General features: G+C 40.9%; 1 protein-coding gene across 1 annotated transcript in view; it reads right to left on the bottom strand.

Annotated features, from left to right (window-relative positions):
• Positions 1 to 17,908, bottom strand: part of scarb2b (scavenger receptor class B, member 2b) — a 68,851-nt gene extending 50,943 nt beyond the window's left edge. The window contains exons 1-2 of the mRNA XM_056290606.1: positions 17,817 to 17,908; positions 17,410 to 17,542 (exon numbers count right to left, since the gene is read on the bottom strand). Of these exons, the coding sequence (XP_056146581.1) occupies positions 17,410 to 17,532 (123 nt within the window). The 5' untranslated portion in view covers positions 17,533 to 17,542; positions 17,817 to 17,908. The remainder of the gene's footprint in view (positions 1 to 17,409; positions 17,543 to 17,816) is intronic.
• Between the last annotated feature and the right edge of the window lie 2,471 nt (positions 17,909 to 20,379).

Raw genomic sequence — 20,379 nt, 5'->3', positions numbered from 1 at the left:
TATCCGACCATCAAAGAGGATGCAGGAGACCCCCCCCCGCACTTCTCCTCAAACTCTTCCTCCAGCTCTCTCATCAACTTCTCCTGTGCTCTCTTGAACTTGTTCTTATCAATCACTTTACTTGTGTTGTCTTCTGTGATGATTCGTGCATCAATCACAGCTGCAGTTACTATCGCTGCAGTTGGCCTCAGCCATATGCCATAGCTTACACTGGCAAGGGCTATGTTTGGAATCTCATCATAGTTTTTCTGTACCTTTGCCAAAGCTGCAGGCTCAGGGTCAGTTTCAGGGAAGAGCTCAATTTCAGAGACAAGCTCATCTTCAGCACCACTTCTCTCCGGTGTCTGAAATTCAGATTTGACCAGAAATGTAAAGCACTTTGAGTGGCTGTTGCAGCTAGAAAAGTGCTATATAAAATGCAACTTGATTGATTGATTGACTGATCCTCATCACAATCTGCCAAAAATCTCTCAACATCCTTCCTGGCTGCCTTCTCTGCTGCTGCAGCATTTTCCTCCTTGCTCCTTCTCTCTGCCTTCTTTTCATCCCCTGCCTCACCTGTTTCTTGTGCTCTGGCAGATCAGGCCCCCCAATTTGGTGGCACCATTTACTTCCAGCCCTCTCTCTCTGTCCCTTGATGTAGGCAAGATCTTTCACAGGAATAATTTTCTCTCTGCTGCAGGAACAGTTATTGTAGGCTTGGATCACACAGGCCTCACACTCACAGCCTCCCGCCTCACAACTGGTAATCTGACACTTGCAAGTCAAAATATCAAATAACTTGTCTAACTTGACAATGGACCTCTCTTTGGCATCAAGTTTGCCCTTCCCAAGAGAAAACTTGACTGCCTGATTCCAGACCTTGAGCATGGACAAGATGGTCACCTATTTTTTATTGATAACAGGTGGCTTGAAAAGAGCATTAGCTTTGCTCCACTGACAAATCAGACCAGGGTAAATGTCACCCACCAGCTGGTCCACTGGGTAGTTCCTCCTGTCATCTTCACTTTGCTCCCTCAAGTAGATGCCATACCTCAGGATAGCCCTCACAGTTGGAGGTTCAGACACCAACAGCTCCCACCCAGTGCCAACAAGTTTACTCAAATAAGAACTTGATTTTGTCCTGGTTCTGACTTGCGCCATTTTTTTAACTGAAATAAAAACAATAATACACACGTAAGTATCCACTACAGACAGGTATTAAAGTATTACACAAAACCGTCAAAGTATTCCCTTCACGGGTCCCTATTTTCCTTCACAGGTAACTCAGGCTAGCAATAGATAAGTACACAAATCAATTAACAAATATAATAAAAACTAGATAATTTTTGTCTAATATTATTATCTATTTGTTCCTCGGGTTCCTAATCAATACTTACTTACTGGCAATGCTACAAGAAGACAACAGAAGATGGATGAATAAGGATTGCCAAATACCCCAACATGTCTCTTTCAGCAACAAGATGGACAACTGCTGTCCAACAGGAAGTTACCAAAACAAAAGCCCCAACTTAAAAATAAAAGCCCCCCCCCCCAACTTTGTCTCTTTCTCAGAAAAATACCAAAATAATCAAAAAATTTAATAATAATCAAATGCAAATTGATATAGGTTAGGGTTATCAGAATTAAAAACATTCTTCAGATTTGTGTTTTACACACCAAAATGTTATTTGAACACCCCTCTCGAATGATTTACAAAAAAATACAGAGAATGGCCCACCCTAGTATCCCAGCAGTCATTGGGCGGCAGGCGGGGAGACGGGCAAGAAATATACTTGAAGAGACACAATGCAGCATATCAAGGTCATTAAAGTAACTACTTATGATTTAAATGGTCTGGGAAATCCGATTAAGGGGAACAAATCTCTGTCAAAATTAAAGAGGGAGGGAGTAGAAGTAGCTCTCCTACAAGAAACTAATTTAACAGTACTGGAGCATGAAAAATTTAAGAGATGGAGATTTAATCAATATTCATCTTCCTGTATTCAAGGTTATAAGAGAGGGGTAGCAACTCTAATCTCTAGTAAATTAAGTTTTGACTGCACATATGAAAATAAAGATACTGATGGGAGATTTGTACTGGTCCGGGGATACCTGCAGGGTTTTTTAGTTACTTTTCTGAATGTTTATGCTCCTCCGGGATCTGAATGGAAAATGTACAAACAAATCTTTGAATTACTAATCTCGGAGGCCCATGGTATCCTAATTTGTGGGGAAGACTTTAATGTTAGACTTCGCCAGATCCTAGATACACCGAAACCTCACTATACAGGCGGGAAAAAACCCTACAAAAAACATAAAATTAATGATGGGGGAGCTAGGACTCTCAGACATATGGAGGGATCTAAATCTGAAAAAGACAGCATTAACCTTTTTTCTCACTTGCATTCTGTCTACTCTAGGCTTGATTATTTCTTTATATTTCAAAGATATTTATATAGGGTGATAAATTGCAATATTGGTACCATGGACTTGTCCGATCATACCCCAATATCTATGGATGTAACAATAGGTTCTGAAAAGGAGAGCACTTTCTGGAGGTTAAACACAGGGATTCAAAATCATATGAGGCAGCAAATAAGGATGGATTTAAAAACTACATTGATCAAAATGATAATGGCTAAATGTCACAGCTGATTTTTTGGGGTGCGAGTAAAACTGTTCTTGGGGGGAAATTATAGGCTAATGCTCAAATTTAAAAAAAGCAGAAAAAGAAAAATTCGACCAGTCACAAACGGAATTTAAAAAAAAAGTCAAAAACATGCATAAAAAGACACTGAAACAATGTATAAAATAGACAGGAAAAAGAACGAATTAAATGAAATCTACTCAAATGACATTAAAAAAGCTGCTCTTTCTTGAGCAAAGACACTATGAAGCGGGAGGAAAATTGGCGAAACTACTAGCTTATGAACTAAAAAAGCAACAAGCAGAAAGCACAATTTATAAAATAAAGGGCCCTACAACAAATTTCATACACTGCAAATGAAAAGATATACAGCAATGCTAGACATCGTTAATTTATCACTTACTACTGGCACTGTTCCCAGCAGTTTTAAGACAGCTGTTGTCAAACCTCTACTCAAGAAACCGAACCTCACTCCAGGGTCTCTTGATAATTATCTACTAGGCTATAATCGTTCACTCTTTTCTAAAGTACTTGAAAGAGTTGTGGTTCAACAACTTTTGACCCATATAGAAGAAAACTTTCTAGATGAACCTTTTCAATCGCCTTTCAGGACCTGTCACTCCACTGAAACTGCTCTGACCACTCTGGTCAGAGCAGCTATGGACTAGCTATGGACTCTGATTCCACCTCTGTGCTTCTACTGCTTAACCTCAGGGCAGCCTTTGACATCATTGATCATTGTATACTATTAGACAGGGGAAAAAAATTAATTTTGGTGTCTTTGGCTTAATTCTCTCTTGGCTTAAGTCCTACTTGTCTGGAAGAACACATTGTGTCTGCTATAATAATATTACACCGAAATTCTCTGACGTTAAATATGGCATACCTCAGGGCTCACTTCCTGGCTCTCTAATTTTCTCTCTTTATATTTCAGCTTTTGTTCAAATTATAAGCAGTCATGGAATAAATGTCAATTTCTATGCGGATGATACTCAGCTGTATGTGCCTATAAGGGCTGATGATCATACTCAAATGACTAATTTAGAGGCCTGCTTGGCTGCTGTGAAAAAATGGATGTCACTAAATTTCCTGCTTTTAAATTTGGATAAAACTGAGGTACTGGTCATTTGCCCTGTTAGACACAGACACCAATTTGATATAGTAACAATAACAATCGACAACTCTGTGATTTCACAAAGTGTGGCAGCCAAAAATTATGGTGTTATGTTTGATCCCAGCTTTTCCTTTGATAAGCACATGAAAGAAATCACCAAGACTGCCTTTTTTTTCACTTACATCACATAGCTAAAACTTGGAGACTCTAATATATGCATTTGTTTCATCCAGATTGATAACTGTAATGTTCTGTTTTCAAGTCTGCAACATGCTAGTACTAAATGTCTTCACGTGGTTCAGAATGTTGCTGCTAGAATCCTAACTAAACCTAGAAAATTTTACCATATTACACCAATTCTTGCCTCCCTTCAATGGTTTCCTATCCATGTTAGATCAGACCTCAAGGTGCTTCTGCTGACTTACAAAATCCTAAATGGGCTTGCCCCATCTTACCTGTCTGGTCTCCTTAAACCATACATTCCATCTAAATCCAAACTTAAAAATCATCTTTTTGCCTTAGTCTACAATTAATTGCCTTTAATTCGTGGTGGGTCGGTTTCTGTCTCACTGCCAATGAGATGGTAGCATAGTAGGGGTCCTCCCTATGTTCCCCGGGTCCTATAGTCCCCGGGTCCTATGTTCCCCGCTTTGTATGAGACCGGGGAATATCGGACCTTTTTGTATACAGAGGGCCCTATATTCCCCACTTTTCCCCAAAAGGGTCCTATGTTCCCCGTTTTGTATGTGCAGGGGAACATAGGACCTTTCTTTATAAAAAGGGTCCTATGTTCCCGGGGAACATAGGACCCTTTTTATAAAGAAAGGTCCTATGTTCCCCGGTCAGCAGGTTTGACGCTGTTTGGCGCAAAAAGTGCATTTTCAATAATGCATTATTTAGGGCAGATTATTAAGAAGACAATGAATCATACGATTTCTATTTTTATATCACAAAAACGAATTCACAAAGTCCAGGTTGGCTAAAGTATGTGGAAACTTTAGACACTACACCAATTTCAATTTATTAGGCTATAGCTTACATTTGGGCGCATAACCCACCCCGGTAGTTCTCTGATATTTATGCGCGAAATGTGTCACTTACCGAGGAAAATGCGCCTCGCCGAGTAGGTGAGCTGGCTCGTCTGTGTCTGAATGTAATATAGTAAGCCTATGTTCCTTGAGCAACTGTACCCGGGCATAGCTCAGTCGGTAGAGCTCTCGCCTATGGATCGCAAGGTCGTGAGTTCGATCCCGGGTGCCGCCAACTCAGCGTATGAGTAGCACATTGTGCGAGAAGTGCTGGGAGCTGAGGATAGGTGTTGTGTTCCGTCCTCAGCAGTCCATCTCCCAGAGGTCTAGCGCATTGTACCAGGGATAGACTCCTGCAAAAGCTGGCTGATACCGACAAGAGGCCAATTCCGGCCCACTTCTTCTATGTTCCCTAGAAAGCCGTCGTTCCCATTATAACCACACCAGCTTATTGGGAAAAGCATCTGACAGATATTAGATAGAAACCATCTGCTCAGTAAGGCCCTTTAAGCATCATAATTGTAATGATAATAATAATAACATAATAATAATAATTGTCATGTACCGGTTCTGCATGTAAGGGCACCCGTATGTATGTGACGTCACCTGTTGACGTGGGAGAAGCGCGAGGAATATTGTTCGGGCAGTCTTGCAATACGGTGGAATAAAGCAAGCCACGTTAGGCATTGTGTAATAACGGTGTGCCTGATCATTTATAATCAATGACACCTAAATAAGCATATAGGTGGGAATAACGGATCAGAACAATAATAATGATAATAATAATAGCGTAATAATAATGATGATGATGATGATGATGATGATGATGATAATAATAATAATAATAAGGATAATAATAACAATATAGCCTTATATTAGGAATGCTAAAAATCGGATAATTGAAATATTTATAATTATAAAGTAGGCTAATAAGGCATGGTAATAACAATAAAATAATAACAATATCTGCCTGGTCTCTTAAGATTCTAAGATGCTGTATGCTACAGAAATAACGGGACATGGGCCTAGGCTAATGAATACGCCTTTTTGACAAAATATGAATGAAAGGCTAATCAACAACGCTAAAGCTGAATCACAAAACACATATTGCTCGAAAAATAATTTATAAATAGCCAAATGCACACATGATTTCGAGTTTGGAAATATTTAAGACTTGTCGTGGATGTGTGGTCATCTGCACGCAAGTTTCCTGGCGTTCTAAACCACATGATCAAAATTCACCAATGTCTAAACCGCCCGCCAACTTGCAACAATTTGCAACAATCGGTTGTTATCGGTGATAACTCGTGGACTCACTGTCATGTGCTTACTAGCCTACAAGAAGACAAACAATGGCGATAGTTATGGATGGTGATCGAGGGGGCAAAGTGTTGGTACATGAGAACTTCAGATATCAGAAGCACCGCACCAATCAAGACACCATTAGATGGAGGTGCTGGAGGTGGAACTGTAGAGTGCCACTGATCACAAATAGATTTGAAGTGGAGGACGTGGATGCTAACATTATTGTGCACGATGTTGGGGAACACGTGCATCCCCCTGACGGAGAAATGGTGCACCGTGCAGAATTCCGACAGGGGGTGATTGCAGAAGTTGCGAGGGAGCCAACAGTCCCAATCAGAAGGATCTATAATGCGCAAAGGGTCCTGCAGCGTCGGCAATGTCAAATCCAGGGTTTTAGCCCCTCTTTGTTGAGTAGCCTAATGGACTAGGACTACTCATTTTGATTTTTTGAAGAAGAAAAAAGCCTTAACGTTAGGCTAGTTAGGCCTTGGAGATTTTTGTTTTAGACCATGCCTTTTCTGGGGGGCTTCTGCCATAGACCAACCCTTTTTCAGCCAAGCTTTTACTAGAAGCATTTTGTTATTAATAGCCTATTATCAGCATTACTATTGATAGTATTGTGCCTGTAATTGTTATTTGTTATTAGGCCTCTTTTATAATTAGGCTATTATTATTATTATCATTATTAGGCTGTTATTATTATTATTATGTATTATTTCTTATTATTATTATTGGTATTATTACTATTACTATTATTATTATTATTATTATTAAAGAAGAACATCAAAGGATGTAAGGTAGCACTCATCAAATGAAAAAAAAAGACACAATTCTCTATTTTACCATTTCATTGTTTGGCATCAGTCATTAACTTGGCCGGGTGGTCTTCTTCAGAAACCTTAATGACTGATGCCAGACAATAAAATGGTGAAATAGAGGACTGCCTCTGTTATTTTCTTACCATTTGGTGAGTGTTACCTTACATCCTTTGATGTTCGTCTTTGATTCATGTTTTTGGTTTAGCACCTCCACAAGCCTTTAGTTTTTTGAGAAGCACATATTATTATTATTGGGCAATTAGCCTATTGTGTAAGGTAGGCGGCCCCCGTTGATGGATACTTTGTGCTGGTCCTAAATTTCAAGTCCTGGTCTAAGTTCTCTGCCTAAAAAGTTCATCATTAAAGTCTTTTTGAAAGAAAGTCTGCCAAGTGATTTAATATGGAAAACGAACTGCAAAGTAACAAGAAAGTGGCTGAAGTGTCCAGTGCTGTGCAAATTGAACTTTGAGCGAAGGTGGAAATGGCTAGGTTATACTGGTAGGCGGGCCTACTGCAAGACAAACTTGCGTTGGTTGCCGACTGTCCATGCTGAGCCGGAGAGCCAACTAACTAGGCCTACTGCAGTAAATATTGGTAAGAAATAACAATAAAGCAAATTACAGCCTCCTCTATAGGCCGAATTTGGATACACACTCAAGGTGGCCTGCGATATACAACAGCCAACAATGGTAATACGGCCTAATTTAATCAGCGGAGGAACAGATTGTCGTAGCCTACATCTCAGCCTTGACCCCAGTTTTTATTATTTTGGACCCGTTAAGGAAATTAATTTGCAAAAAGGGTTCTAAGTTCCCCGGTTTGTTCCTCGATTGGCAATAGCGGGGAATATAGGACCCTTTATTTGGAAAAAGGTCCTATGTTCCCCTGGAAACAGCGGGGAATATAGGACCCTTTTTCCAAAAGAGGGTCCTATGTTCCCCGGTGTCTATTGCAACGGGGATTATAGGACCTTTTTAGGGGAAAACGGGGAATATGGGACCCTTTTTTTTCGAAAGGGTCCTATGTTCCCCGATCGGGGAACATAGGACCCGGGGAATATAGGACCCGGGGACTATAGGCACGGCCCCGCATAGTATTGACAATTGCAAACTGTTCTCTTCTCTCACATGTCTTTTCTCTCTCTCTCTGAATAATGTTTTCTCCTTTCTCTTCTTCTCTGTGTGTGTGAATGGTGTGATGTGTGTAACCCTTGTGTGCACGTGCAGTTTGTCCTCCTCCCAGATCTCCATGGTGATGGTGGTTGCCACCTGGACACTGCTTGGGATTCCCCTCATCACATTTTTTTTAATATATCATAAATCCATATAATTTTGTTATCCTATTTCAATGTTATATCCTTCTCTCACTCAGGTGTGTGACTAATGTGGGGGTTTTTTTGTCTGCATGGTGATGGTGGTCACGTGGCTCGGGTCCTGGGCTGTTCCAGTGGTGTCTGGACACTGCTTGGTATCGTCCTCATCATAGTCTTCATATATTTTATAATTCCATTACATTATTTTATCATCTTTCAATGTTGGATCCTTTAAAGTGTCTCTACACAATATCCATTGCATGTCTGTCCGTCTTGAGAGAGAGATCCCCCCTCCGTTGCTCTCCTTGAAGTTTCTTCCTATTTTTTTCCTCCCTGTTAAAGGGTTTTTAGGAAGTGGTTCCTTATCCAATGCGAGGGTCCAATGACAGAATGCTGTATTTCTGTTAAGTTCACTGAGGCAAATTTGTAATTTTTGATAACGGGGTACACAAATAAAGGTGACTTGACTTCTAATAAAACAGAGTAACGGAAACAGAACAAACAGTGCAAAAAAGTGCCAACTGAAGAAATTATGCAAGATCTTTTAGTATCTGTTCCCTCAGAAAAGCCGGACAACTGCATCTTTACCCCACTAAATTCAACAGATTAATAAAATGCAAAGTAAATATCATGTTGAAGGGTACTATGGGTGAAATGTGTATGGATTTTCTATATGAAGGGTCATCTACCTTTTGTAATCTGCAGGCCACAAAAGTATATGGCACATAACTCTGTCTAATTCTGTAGTTTGCTTGTGGAATTCTTACTCTGCATGCATATTTATTTATTTTGGTATGGCTGGTTAATTCTTGGATGTTTATTGATTATTTCATTTATGGAATCATATAAGACCTCAGATTTTATATTTTTTAATACAAAACAGTGCTTTATTTAAAGTTAGATTTATTTATTCACTTGTGTGGTATGCATTCTCCTTTTTGTCAATCATTTACAGTTTGTGCTATTTAAAAAAATCAAAGATGGCTGCTTTCTTGTTTTAAAGAATAGGCAAGGCAAGGCAATTTTATTTGTGCAGCACATTTCATACACTAGGGCAATTCAAAGTGCTTTACAGAGTGACACAATTACAAAGGTAAAAGGTATACAATTTTACAGTTAAAAACATTACAAAAGTGAAAAGGTACAGATAAAAAAAATACAAAGGATAAAATACTTAAAAGTAAACTAGTTAAACTAAAGGCTATTTAGCTAAAAAGAGGTTACAGGGCAAAGTAAGCAGTACAAAATAGGAACGTTTTTAACTTTGATCTAAAAGTGGCCAGGGTCAGAGCTTGTCTGATATCATCTGGGAGGTTATTCCAGGTCTGTGTGGCATGATAATAAAACGCTGCCTCACCATGTTTTGTTATAACTCTTGGGACAGCCAATAGGCCATCCCCAGATGTCCTAGGGGTCCTAGAAGGTTCATATGACACAAGCATGTCAGAGATGTATTTGGGCCCAGAGCCACAAAGTGATTTATAAACAAGCAGCAGTACTTTGAAATAAACTCTCTGAGTGACTGGTAACCAGTGTAAGGATTTTAGGACTGATGTAATGTGATCACATTTCCTAGTCTTCATTAGGACCCTAGCAGTGGCATTCTGAATAAGTTGGAGTTGCCGAATAGCTTTTTTGACAAACCTGTGAACAGACAGTTGCAATAATTCAATCTACTGGAAATGAAGGCGTGGGTAAGACTTTTTAGATCTTGTTTGGACATTATGTCTATGACTCTAGCAGTGTTTTTTAGGTGGTAGTACGCTGACTAGGTTACCGATTTGATGTGGCTATTAAAATTTAAATCTGAGTCCAGGATAATGCCAAGATTTCTTGCTTGACTATTAGTTATGAGAGACAGGGACTCAAGTTGAGAGCTGACATTCTGTTGTTCTTTCTGTGCTCCAAAGACAATTATCTTGGTCTTGTTCCAATTTAGTTGGCGAAAACTTTGATGTATCCAGTCATTGATTTGTTCAATGCAGCGGCACAGAGACTCAATAGGTCCATAGTCACCTGGTGTCAGTTATATATAAATTTGCATATCATCTGCATAATATATTGTAGGATACTTTATTGTTATGTAGGATTTGGCTTAAAGGAAGCATATACAGATTGAACAAAAGAGGACCTAAAATGGACCCCTGTGGAACCCCGCAAGTCATGGCCATCTGCTTGGAAACACAGTCTCCAATGGAAACAAAGTGCTTTCTGTCATAAAGTTATGACTTGAACCATTTAAGGACAGTCCCAGAGAGTCCCACCCAATTGTCTAATCTTTGTAATAGAATTGTATGGTCCACAGTGTCAAAAGTGGCACTAAGAGCCAACAGTACTAAAACAGAGACTTTGCCAGAGTCATTGTTTAGGTGGATGTCATTTAGCACCTTTATGAGAGCAGTCTCAGTGCTATGATGTGGCCAAAATCCTGACTGGAAGATATCAAAGCAATTGTTCAATGTTAAAAAGTTACTAAGTTGTTGGTAAACAACTTTTTCAATCACTTTACCTAAGAACGGTAAGTTTGATATAGGTTGATAGTTATCAATACATCAGCATCAAGACTGTTCTGCTTTAGGAGCGGCCTAATGACTGCAGTTTTCAAAGCCTTTGGGAAAATGCCAGATTGGAGAGAGTTATTGACTACAAGTATTAGCTCCTTCGCCAGGCTGCACAAAACTGTTTTAAGGAAGCTAGTGGGTAAAACACCAAGACAGCAGCTAGATGAATTAAGATTTGAGACAATTTCTTCGAGAGTTTTCTCATCAATGGGAATAAATTCAGTCATACCTACTAAATTGGTTCTGGAAGACTGCAGTAGTGATGCTTTTTTGTTTGTTATTGAGGAGTTAATAGAAAGTCTGATATCTTGTATACTGTCATTAAAAAAGGATGCAAACTTGCTACACTTGCTTGTAGAAACTAATGCAGATGCTATTGGAACTGGAGGGTTAGTTAACCTGTCAGTAGTAGTAAATAAGATGTGTGAATTATTCTTGTTCTTGTTGATGATCTCAAAGAAAAATGATTGCCTAGCACTTTTCAAGTTCAGACTAGAAGTATTTAGCTTTTCCTTATAGATTTCAAAATGAATTTGAAGGTTTGATGTACGCCATTTTCGCTCTGCTTTCCGGCACTCCCTTTTCTGGGCCCTTACAGATTGAGTGTTTCTCCATGGTGCCTTTTGCTTACTGGTGATCGATTTAATCTTAGTAGGACCAATGGCATCAATTACATTCAAAATTTTAGAATTGAAAGTATTCAGTAGATCATCAACATGATTTGAAGCTGGAACAGTTTCACATTGGACGGCTTCCATAAAGAGTTCTGGTATTCTTATCAATGTACCTTTTTCTTCTTTTAACAGTTTCAGATCTAATGTTGATTTTTTGGTGTAATAGACAGATCAAAGAATACACAAAAATGATCTGATAAAGCAGCATTAAGTACAGTGGCATTTGAAATGTTAACACCCTTAGTAATAACCAGATCTAGAGTGTGTCCCCTAGTATGGGCTGGCCGTTTCACATGTTGAGACAAATCAAATGTATCAAGTATGGCTGAAAGTTCTATGGCATTTTTGTCACTAACATTATCTATATGTACATTAAAATCACCCGTGATGACTGCACAGTCAAATTCAGTGCAGATAATTGAAAGCATCTCAGTAAAATCATTAAGGAACTGTGGAGAGTATTTTGGTGGCCTGTGTATGACTATATATAGAATACATGAAGAGCATTTAATTTCCAGTTTAAACGACACATATTCAAAAGATGAGTACTCTCCAAATGACAGCGTCTTACAAAGGAACCTATCTCTAAAGAAGGCACAAACACCCCCTCCTTTTTTTTCTGTCGTGCTTCGAACTCAAATACGAAATTTGGTGGAGTGGATTCAATAAGGATAGCATTCCCATTCTTGGTGTCCAACCAAATCTCTGTTAAAAACATAAAATCCAGCTTGTACGAAGTTATAAAATCATTGATTAGAAGTGACTTGTTACATAGGGCCCTAATATTAAACAGGGCTAGTTTAAGGTTTGTTGAAACAGGGTCTAAGATAATTGGCTTACAGGGAATGTGTGTCAAATTTGTAGGATTATAAGATTTTATTGTGACCCGCTTACCTAATCTTAGTCTTGAGACTGTAGCTATAGTATTTGGGAAGGCTGTTCTCTCCTAGGGCCTCAGCAAGCTATAAGATGATTTCTGAATAACAGTTCTGGGACTGCAGAGGCCCAGGATGTCCAAGTTGCTGCTGACACTGATAGCATCCATCATTCTTGTGCTGTCCAATGCCTTAGAAGCCAGTAGTGTGGGTGAAGGCTGAGGTGGACAAGGTGCTTGAGCTCGGGGGGTTGAGGATGAGGGGGCAGTGCAGCGGGGAGGGTGTTGGGGGGCAGGTGTGCCGGGGGGGGCATTTGTGGGTGAGGTATAGGTGATGGCAACACCCGTGACCTGGCCATGCTGGGGGTGAGTGGGATCATTTTGATCCCAGACGTCACCAAGTCCTCCATCTGGCTTGTGAACCTAAGGGGAGAGAGAGGGGAGGAAATCGATGCTGGAGAGTCAGAAATGAGTGGGATGGAGGTGGGGGAGTCGAAGGCTGAGGGGGGAGTGTGGAAGGGGGCAGGTCCATAGAGCGGGCAGGTGGAGCTGGGTTACTATTGTCACCCTGGAGCTGGCACTCTTTTTGCGGAGAGTAGGGTCCATAGAGGGGGCAGGTAGAGTAGGGTCACTGTTGTCACCCTGGAACTTGCACTCTTGCTGCAGTGGAGCCCTTCTTTGGCGGAGAGTAGGGCAGGAAGTTGCTTGGTGCCACAGACAGTGCAGAAAATTGTCTGTCACCTGTCTGAGTCCACATCCATTTAGATGGGGAGCCTTTCCCTTGAAGAGGTCACTATGCTCCCAAAACAAGTTGAAATTATCAATGAAATGTATCTCTTGAGACTCGCAGGCATTAGAGAGCCACATATTCAGTGCAAGTAGGAGGCTGAACTTAGTTATCTTTCTGGCAATAGTTGGAAGAGGCTCACTGATGCATAATTGCATTTCTAGTTCATCAAGTATGTTGAAAAGCTTAGAAAAATCTTGTTTTAGCAGTTCTGATTCCCCTTTGCTGATGTCAACGGCTCCCACATGTACAACAACATGTTTGATTCCTGGGTGGTTAGGCAGTACCTGGGAAAATAGTCCAGTTATATCACTGACCAGGGCACTTGGATAGCTGCATGTGATGATCCTTTCATTGTTTACATCACTGATCTCCTACAAGGAGTATTATCCTTCTTCTTCTTCACCTCTGGCTCAGTTTCTTTGTCTCTGTGGGCCTTGTGCCCTTTCTGCGTGCCAGTGTCAATTCCACATTTCCCTTTGTGAACAAAATAATTATTTCTTCCCAGTTTCCCATTCCTAAAAGTGCTTTCCAGCTTGTTCTCATTTAGTTCAGACAGTGATTGATATCTATTGTTGAGGTGTATATCCGGCGATGTTGCATTTCCCCTGGTAAAGTTACCATTCATTTTTCTCATTTTGTAGTTGCCTTTTCGCTTAGCACCAAGTGTATGCCAGATGGCCGCGGAATCAGTCTGTTCAAGTCCCATTTTAGCAAGTTTCTGGAAGGACACTGTATCATCTAGGTGTAGCATATTAGTGTCAGCATCCTGGTTAGTACTGCTTTGATACGTGGTAGCGTGAGCATTCTGGTTACTAGCCCCAGACTTAGCTGTCTTAACACTGGTTGTTATGGGGAGTGTCTCATGTAGTTCTTTCTCAGTTTCCAGTGTAAAAATCTTTGCCTGGAGCATGGTAATTTCCTGTAGATAATTCCGGCAGTTTAGGCATTCTGAGTCCATAGTGCCAAACATAACAACAACAAGCCGAGAAACCTCGCTGTGAGATCCGAGGCGAATTTCTCACGACGCCAGGTTTGTTTTGGTTTCTCAAGCGAAGCAAAAACGCTTTTCCTCTTTCCTGCTGACATCCACTTACATATGGACAATGTCGTAATGTATACTTTATGCTTTTGTTGTATTTCCTGTCAGAAAAGGTCTTCTAAGCTTAGTGTGTTATAAAACTGTGTGTTAGTCGCAATGGATTTGCCTCTTCAACCTTCTTCTGCATTTGGCTGGTAAGATGAGGATGTAAAAGTCATTTTTCAGGAAAGTCCTACCTGAGAGTCATCATTACATTGAACAGCTAACGGAGGTGTGGACTCAAGTCACATGAATACTAAGTACGCAAAACATGACAGCAGTGTGGATTCTCCTTTCCAACAAACTAATAATCAATGTGAATTAAAACATCCTTAATTTTATCTATAACATAGCCATTAATGTATCTTTTTTTTGCCTCCTCACCTACACACTGGTTCGTTTTACAGATAGTTTATCAGAAATGTCATCCATAATAAAAGATATGCCGAAGCCCATCTCAACCACCTTCACAATCACAAAACCCATTTAGGAAGGCGTTCTAGCATTGCTAAATTAGAATAGACTGCAAGTGATTTAGTTGTGCAACTATTTTAGTTGCAGCCAAGACCCCCCTGACCCACCCTATGACCCTCCCAACACAGCACCCAGTCAAACACAAAAATATCACAGACACAGGGGTATGCGTGTGCACATACCCCTACCCTCCCAATTTACCCAAACCTACAAACATATTTCTGAACAAATCTTGAAAAGTAATCAAGTCTTTCAAAACCCTGCAGCCATAATCTCCCATACAGCGGTATGCTACTATGTATATAGGCCAAACACTACCAAACATGTGCTCTCTCTCTCAGCAACATAGACTCCCACACCTGCCCATGTGTCACATGACACCTTTGCACACTGCTGTTTTGAGGTGAAGGAGGGGGCACATAAGGCCTTTCCTGATGGCGCCATAAACATACGAGGAGCCAACAGGAAAAACAACAAAACAAAACACTTCAGTACCTAATTCCTTTCTGTCCAAACACAAGCATTTCGGATGGCTGGGAAAGTACCCTGCAGTTTTACTGGTTACAAATATGATGAGATCCTTCAGAGAGGGCTTTAAAATTTAAAGATATAAAGTGCAATTGTGACTGTTTGTGTTTTTGGTTCACTGACTTCTGCATCTTTGGAAGTGATGAGCAAATATCGAAACAGTTACATAAAGGAATTCAAGATGCTGAAAAGAAGGCAATGTTGAGTGAGGAGAGCATGGGTATATTGATGTTTATGCAAGATTAACTGATCATTTTTGCAACTTCTCATCTATTTCATGTTGCACATTACTGACATGGTGTCACACCCCAGCTCCTCCACCCTTCCACCCACAACTCTCCCATAGAGAGTCACGGCAAAGCCAGAGTCTGAGGAATCTCCAAACAGATGTAATGGACTGAGAAAACATCAATATCTCCCCATGCTCTCTTCATGCTCTTCCTTCAGATTCTGCACAGCATCTTGATTCAATCTAAAATAGCCTAACTCTGACTCGGGTGGGGTTGTACACTTGTAGGTCAGTTTGAGTTGGATGAGGCTGAGGTAAAACTCAGCAGTTTACTTTTTAAACATTATATTCACAGTACATATTTGAAATATGAGTCATGCATAAAACATATCACCTTTTTTTGCAAATAACTACATTAAACAGTTTTTTTATGAAAACTTTACCAAGAGGAACAACAGGACAAGGGAGCAAAGAAATGATGACATAAATCAAAACATGAACAAATCTCAACAGATCATTGTGCAATCCGGCTAGCCCAGAGGCAATTATTTATAATGGGCGATGAGGGTCTTGTAGTTTCAAACAATTCTCGGTGTACTGATATGATGAACACAATTATGTATGCCAGACCCTGAGTTGATGTATTCATGTATACCAGAACTTCATAATTACTGACGTCTTTTTTTTTAAGTACCTAATTGCAGGTTGCTGAAGGCTGTTTCTATTGCCCAGCCTTTGGCGCAACTCTTTAACATTACATTGGTTTTAAATCATGATAATACTCTTTTAACTCATGGGACCAAATTACACCAACCCAGCCCTCAATTATTCCTAGATGTGGCATTCTGCCTCTTACAGCCAGATTTAAGACACCTCCCAACATAATGACACGGAGTTAAAGCAGAATCACAAATGTGTGGAATATAGGAGCGCTTACAATTCATCAGAATCATTTCAACGTTACAGTGCCAAACAACTTTCAACAGCAGAACAACGCCTGATTAAACGTAATGATGTAACCTTTCCATTTTACCAACAGAATATGCTGATGGTGTAATACATGAAACCAATAATAACCGATCCTTAGCCATAAGAGGGAATCTGAGCTGCTTATTAAGCCAAGTATAACCGCTTCTCTCAGGACGCAGCACATGCGGCACCCACACCCCCATCATTATCCACTTTAACAACTGACAAGCCATAGCAAACTGTTTCTGACCTACAACAGCAATAGCCACATAAAGCCATGTCATTACTCAAACCGATGACATATCATAACACAAACTAAGAGCGATATTGAACTCAATGCTTATATATATATCTATATATATGTATATATGTATATATGTATATATGTATATATATATATATATATATCAATGAGAATTTTTTTCCCCTTTGAATTGAACGCTGCACATTTATTGCCATTAACTGGTCAGTTTAAAATATGTGGCTTGTTACTAAACAACTTTAACAGTTTTTCCCTCCCCTGATTCTACCAACAGTGGAGAGAAACTGTTAACCTTTACACCAATAAACCTTCAATCTGTTCTCCCCAGACTTCACGAACAGTAGGCAGCATAGAAGCAGCAGAAAAACACAATTCCGTCATTGTTATGATGTATTCCCATCAACCATCACCCTCAACAGACTCTATTTGTAAACAGAGGAGCATTCAAGGGGGCAACACATTCACTTCAGCGAACGAACGAGCGGTTCGCTGAAAGAAGTGACTTGTCCGTGATGACGCTAGCTTTCAAAGTCGGTCTGCTCCTGCTCGCTGCAGGAGTCCTGCCGACTAATTCTCAAGCACTGATCCTCGGAAAGCCTCCGATTATACCCTTCGATCAATTCAAAACTGCGCTTGCGTCCAGTTCACAACCGGCTCTCAAAACTGTATATCGCACGCATGAGCGGCGGCGTCGCTCCTTGCTATTTCCCCAAATATGGCAGTGATACTTGTCTTACACAAAACTAGGCGGAGAATGCACTTACCTTTTTTAAACGATTATGGATTAAAGTGCGGAAAACTTGAGCAACGACTAAGCCAATTCCAATGATCAGCAGGTGAGCGCAGACGATCCCAACTCCGTAAATCGCGCAAGATCTTCGCGTCATTTTGCAGGTGCTGCAGAGAGAGTGCATAAAACTTTTGTAAGCGACTGGGACTTTCTGTTACTGTCCTTTCATGGTGTAAGTTTTGGTTTTGCAAAGCCTGCACACGACTCAAAAGATCGGATAAACTCGCTTCAATATGAGCTAAACAGCGGCAAACTACATGTGGAGAGGCTATCCTGGTTGAAGAGGAACTAACGGTACAAGCCGATATTGCACAAGTTTTAAAGTTGTAAGTAACAATTGGTAAGTATGGTTACCAGCCTTAAAGTTAATAATGAACTAACTTTGGACAGCCACGAGGTTCCCTGGAATCTGAAGTGAAAAACGTAGTATACCATAAAACTGAACCACTGGATATATTTGAGGCCGTGTCACCCACCCCTCGTACTAAATGAATGGTGATTGGTCGCAACTCAACAGCAGTGGTGCGCCACTCAGCGCGCGAGAGAGAGAGAGAGAGAGAGAGAGTGTGTGTGTGTGTGTGTGTGTGTGTGTGTGTGTGTGTGTGTGTGTGTGTGTGTGTGTGTGTGTGTGTGTGTGTGTGTGTGTGTGTGTGTGTCAGATAAGCCATTTGGACAATGATAAGTTCCTTTACACCACCAATTGAACATAATAAGTGGGAGAGTGGGAGTATCACTAATTTTAATAATAATAATAATAACATCATATTACACACACACACACACATATATATATATATATATATATATATATATATATATATATATATATATATACACATATATATAGGAAAAAACTTTAAGCCATGCATTAAACGTTTTTTTCTTTTCTATATCTATATTGATAGTCCTCTCCGCATTGGTTGAGCACTTTTATCAACACCATTGAGGGTTTCCGGAAAAAAATAGCGTTTTTTTTCAGGATATAGCGGGTTTTTTTTTCGGGAACTGACAATGGTGTTGTGAGAGTGCTCAACAAATGAGGAGCGGAATATTAAATTATATTAAATAATATAATTATTCATTCATGATCAGCCGCTTCTCTGGGGTCGAGGGCACTCCAGACGTCCCTCTCCCCAGCAACGCCCTCCAGCTCCTCCTGGGGGATCCCAAGGCGTTCCCAGCCCAGATTGGACATGTAGTCCCTCCAGCGAGTTCTGGGTCTACCCCGGGGTGTCCTACAAAGGAAGGCACCCATGAGGCATCCTAATCTGATGCCCAAACCACCTCAACTGGCTCCTTTCGACACGAAGGCGCAGCGGTTCTACTCCGAGCTCCCTCCAGATGTCCGAGCTCCTCACCCTATCTCTAAGGCTGAGCCCAGACACCCTACGGAGGAAACTCATTTCAGCCGCTTGTATCCACGATCTCACCCTTTCAGTCACTACCCAAGCTCATGACCATAGGTGAGGGTTGGAACGAAGATTGACTGGTAAATTGCGAGCTTTGCCTTCCAGCTCAGCTCCCTCTTCATCACAGTAGGGAACAATCAGAGTCCGTGCTGGCCGTGGAACAACGGACCAACTCTTTACACTTGCGGAAGTGCTGAGCGGGACACGGGAGTTTGACCAGCCAGTCTACATGTGTTTTTTGGACTTGGAGAAGGCTTACGACCATGTACCCCAGGGCACTCTGTGGGGGGCACTGCGGGAGTATGGGGTACCAGGGCAGTTGCTACAAGCCATCTAGTCCTTGTATAACCGAAAGTGAGAGCCGTGTCTGCATTCTCGGCACAAAGTCAAACACGTTTTCGGTGGGTGTCGAACTCCGCCAAGGTTGTCCCATGTCTCCGATTCTGTTTGTTATATTCATGGACAGGATCTCAAGGCGCAGTCAATGTGAGGAGTGTGTCCATTTTGGGAACCTCAGAATTGCATCTCTGCTCTCAAGACTTCAAAGATGCTTTGATTGTGACCATCTACAAGAAGAAGGGTTAACAAAGCTATGGAAACCACTGTGGGATCTCACTTCTGTCGAGTGCTGGGAAGGTCCTGGCTAAGATCATACTGAACTGGATAAAGAGCATTTCAGAAGAAGTGTTGCCTGAAAGCCAATGTGGTTTCAGATCTGGTAGATTCACCACAGACATGATCTTCACCCTGAGACAACTGCAAGAGAAAGTGACCAAACAGCACCAGGCACTTTACATTGTTTTTGTGGACTTTTCAAAAGCATTGACACTGTTGATAGAGAGACACTGTGGAAAGTGCTAGAGACGTATGGCTGCCCCCAGAAACTGATCAGCATCATCAGACTTTTCCACGATGATATGACAGGGAAAGTATCAATTGGAGGAGACATCAGCGATTCTTTCAACATCAAGCATGGAGTGAAGCTGAGATGTGTGCTTGCACTGACCCTACTCATGTTATATCTCGCTGCAGTCCTAGAAAAAATGTCAGCCAACTTGACAGGTGACTTGTACATCAGGACCCAAACAGATGGAAACCTCTACAATCTTTTGAGACTCAAGGCGTCTACCAAAACAATATAATTCTGTGCTCGAGAGCTTCTCTATGCAGATGACTCAGCTCTGGTTGCCAATGATCCTCGAGAAATGCAAGAAATAGTAGACCGCTTCTCTTCAGTGGCTACCCTCTTTGGACTGAAGATTAAACATCTCCAAATCAGAGCTTCTTATACCAGCCTCCCCCTCAGAAAAGCCCCGAAGAAGGTCAACCCAGTATTTTGATTAATGGAGTAACTCTGAGGACCACTGAGTACTTTACCTATCTGGGCAGTGCTGTGACAGATACAAACTCCTCTGACTTAGAAGTGGACAGACGAATCCAAGTGTCCACAAAAGCCTTTGGTGCCCTCCACAAACGACTTTGGCCCAACCATGACATCAGGCTGACAACAAAGAGCAAGGTCTACAACACAGCTG

The sequence above is a fragment of the Lampris incognitus genome, chromosome 12 (assembly GCF_029633865.1).
Source record: "Lampris incognitus isolate fLamInc1 chromosome 12, fLamInc1.hap2, whole genome shotgun sequence".
Taxonomy (NCBI): Eukaryota; Metazoa; Chordata; class Actinopteri; order Lampriformes; family Lampridae; genus Lampris; species Lampris incognitus.
This window is presented reverse-complemented; position numbering and strand designations above follow the sequence as displayed.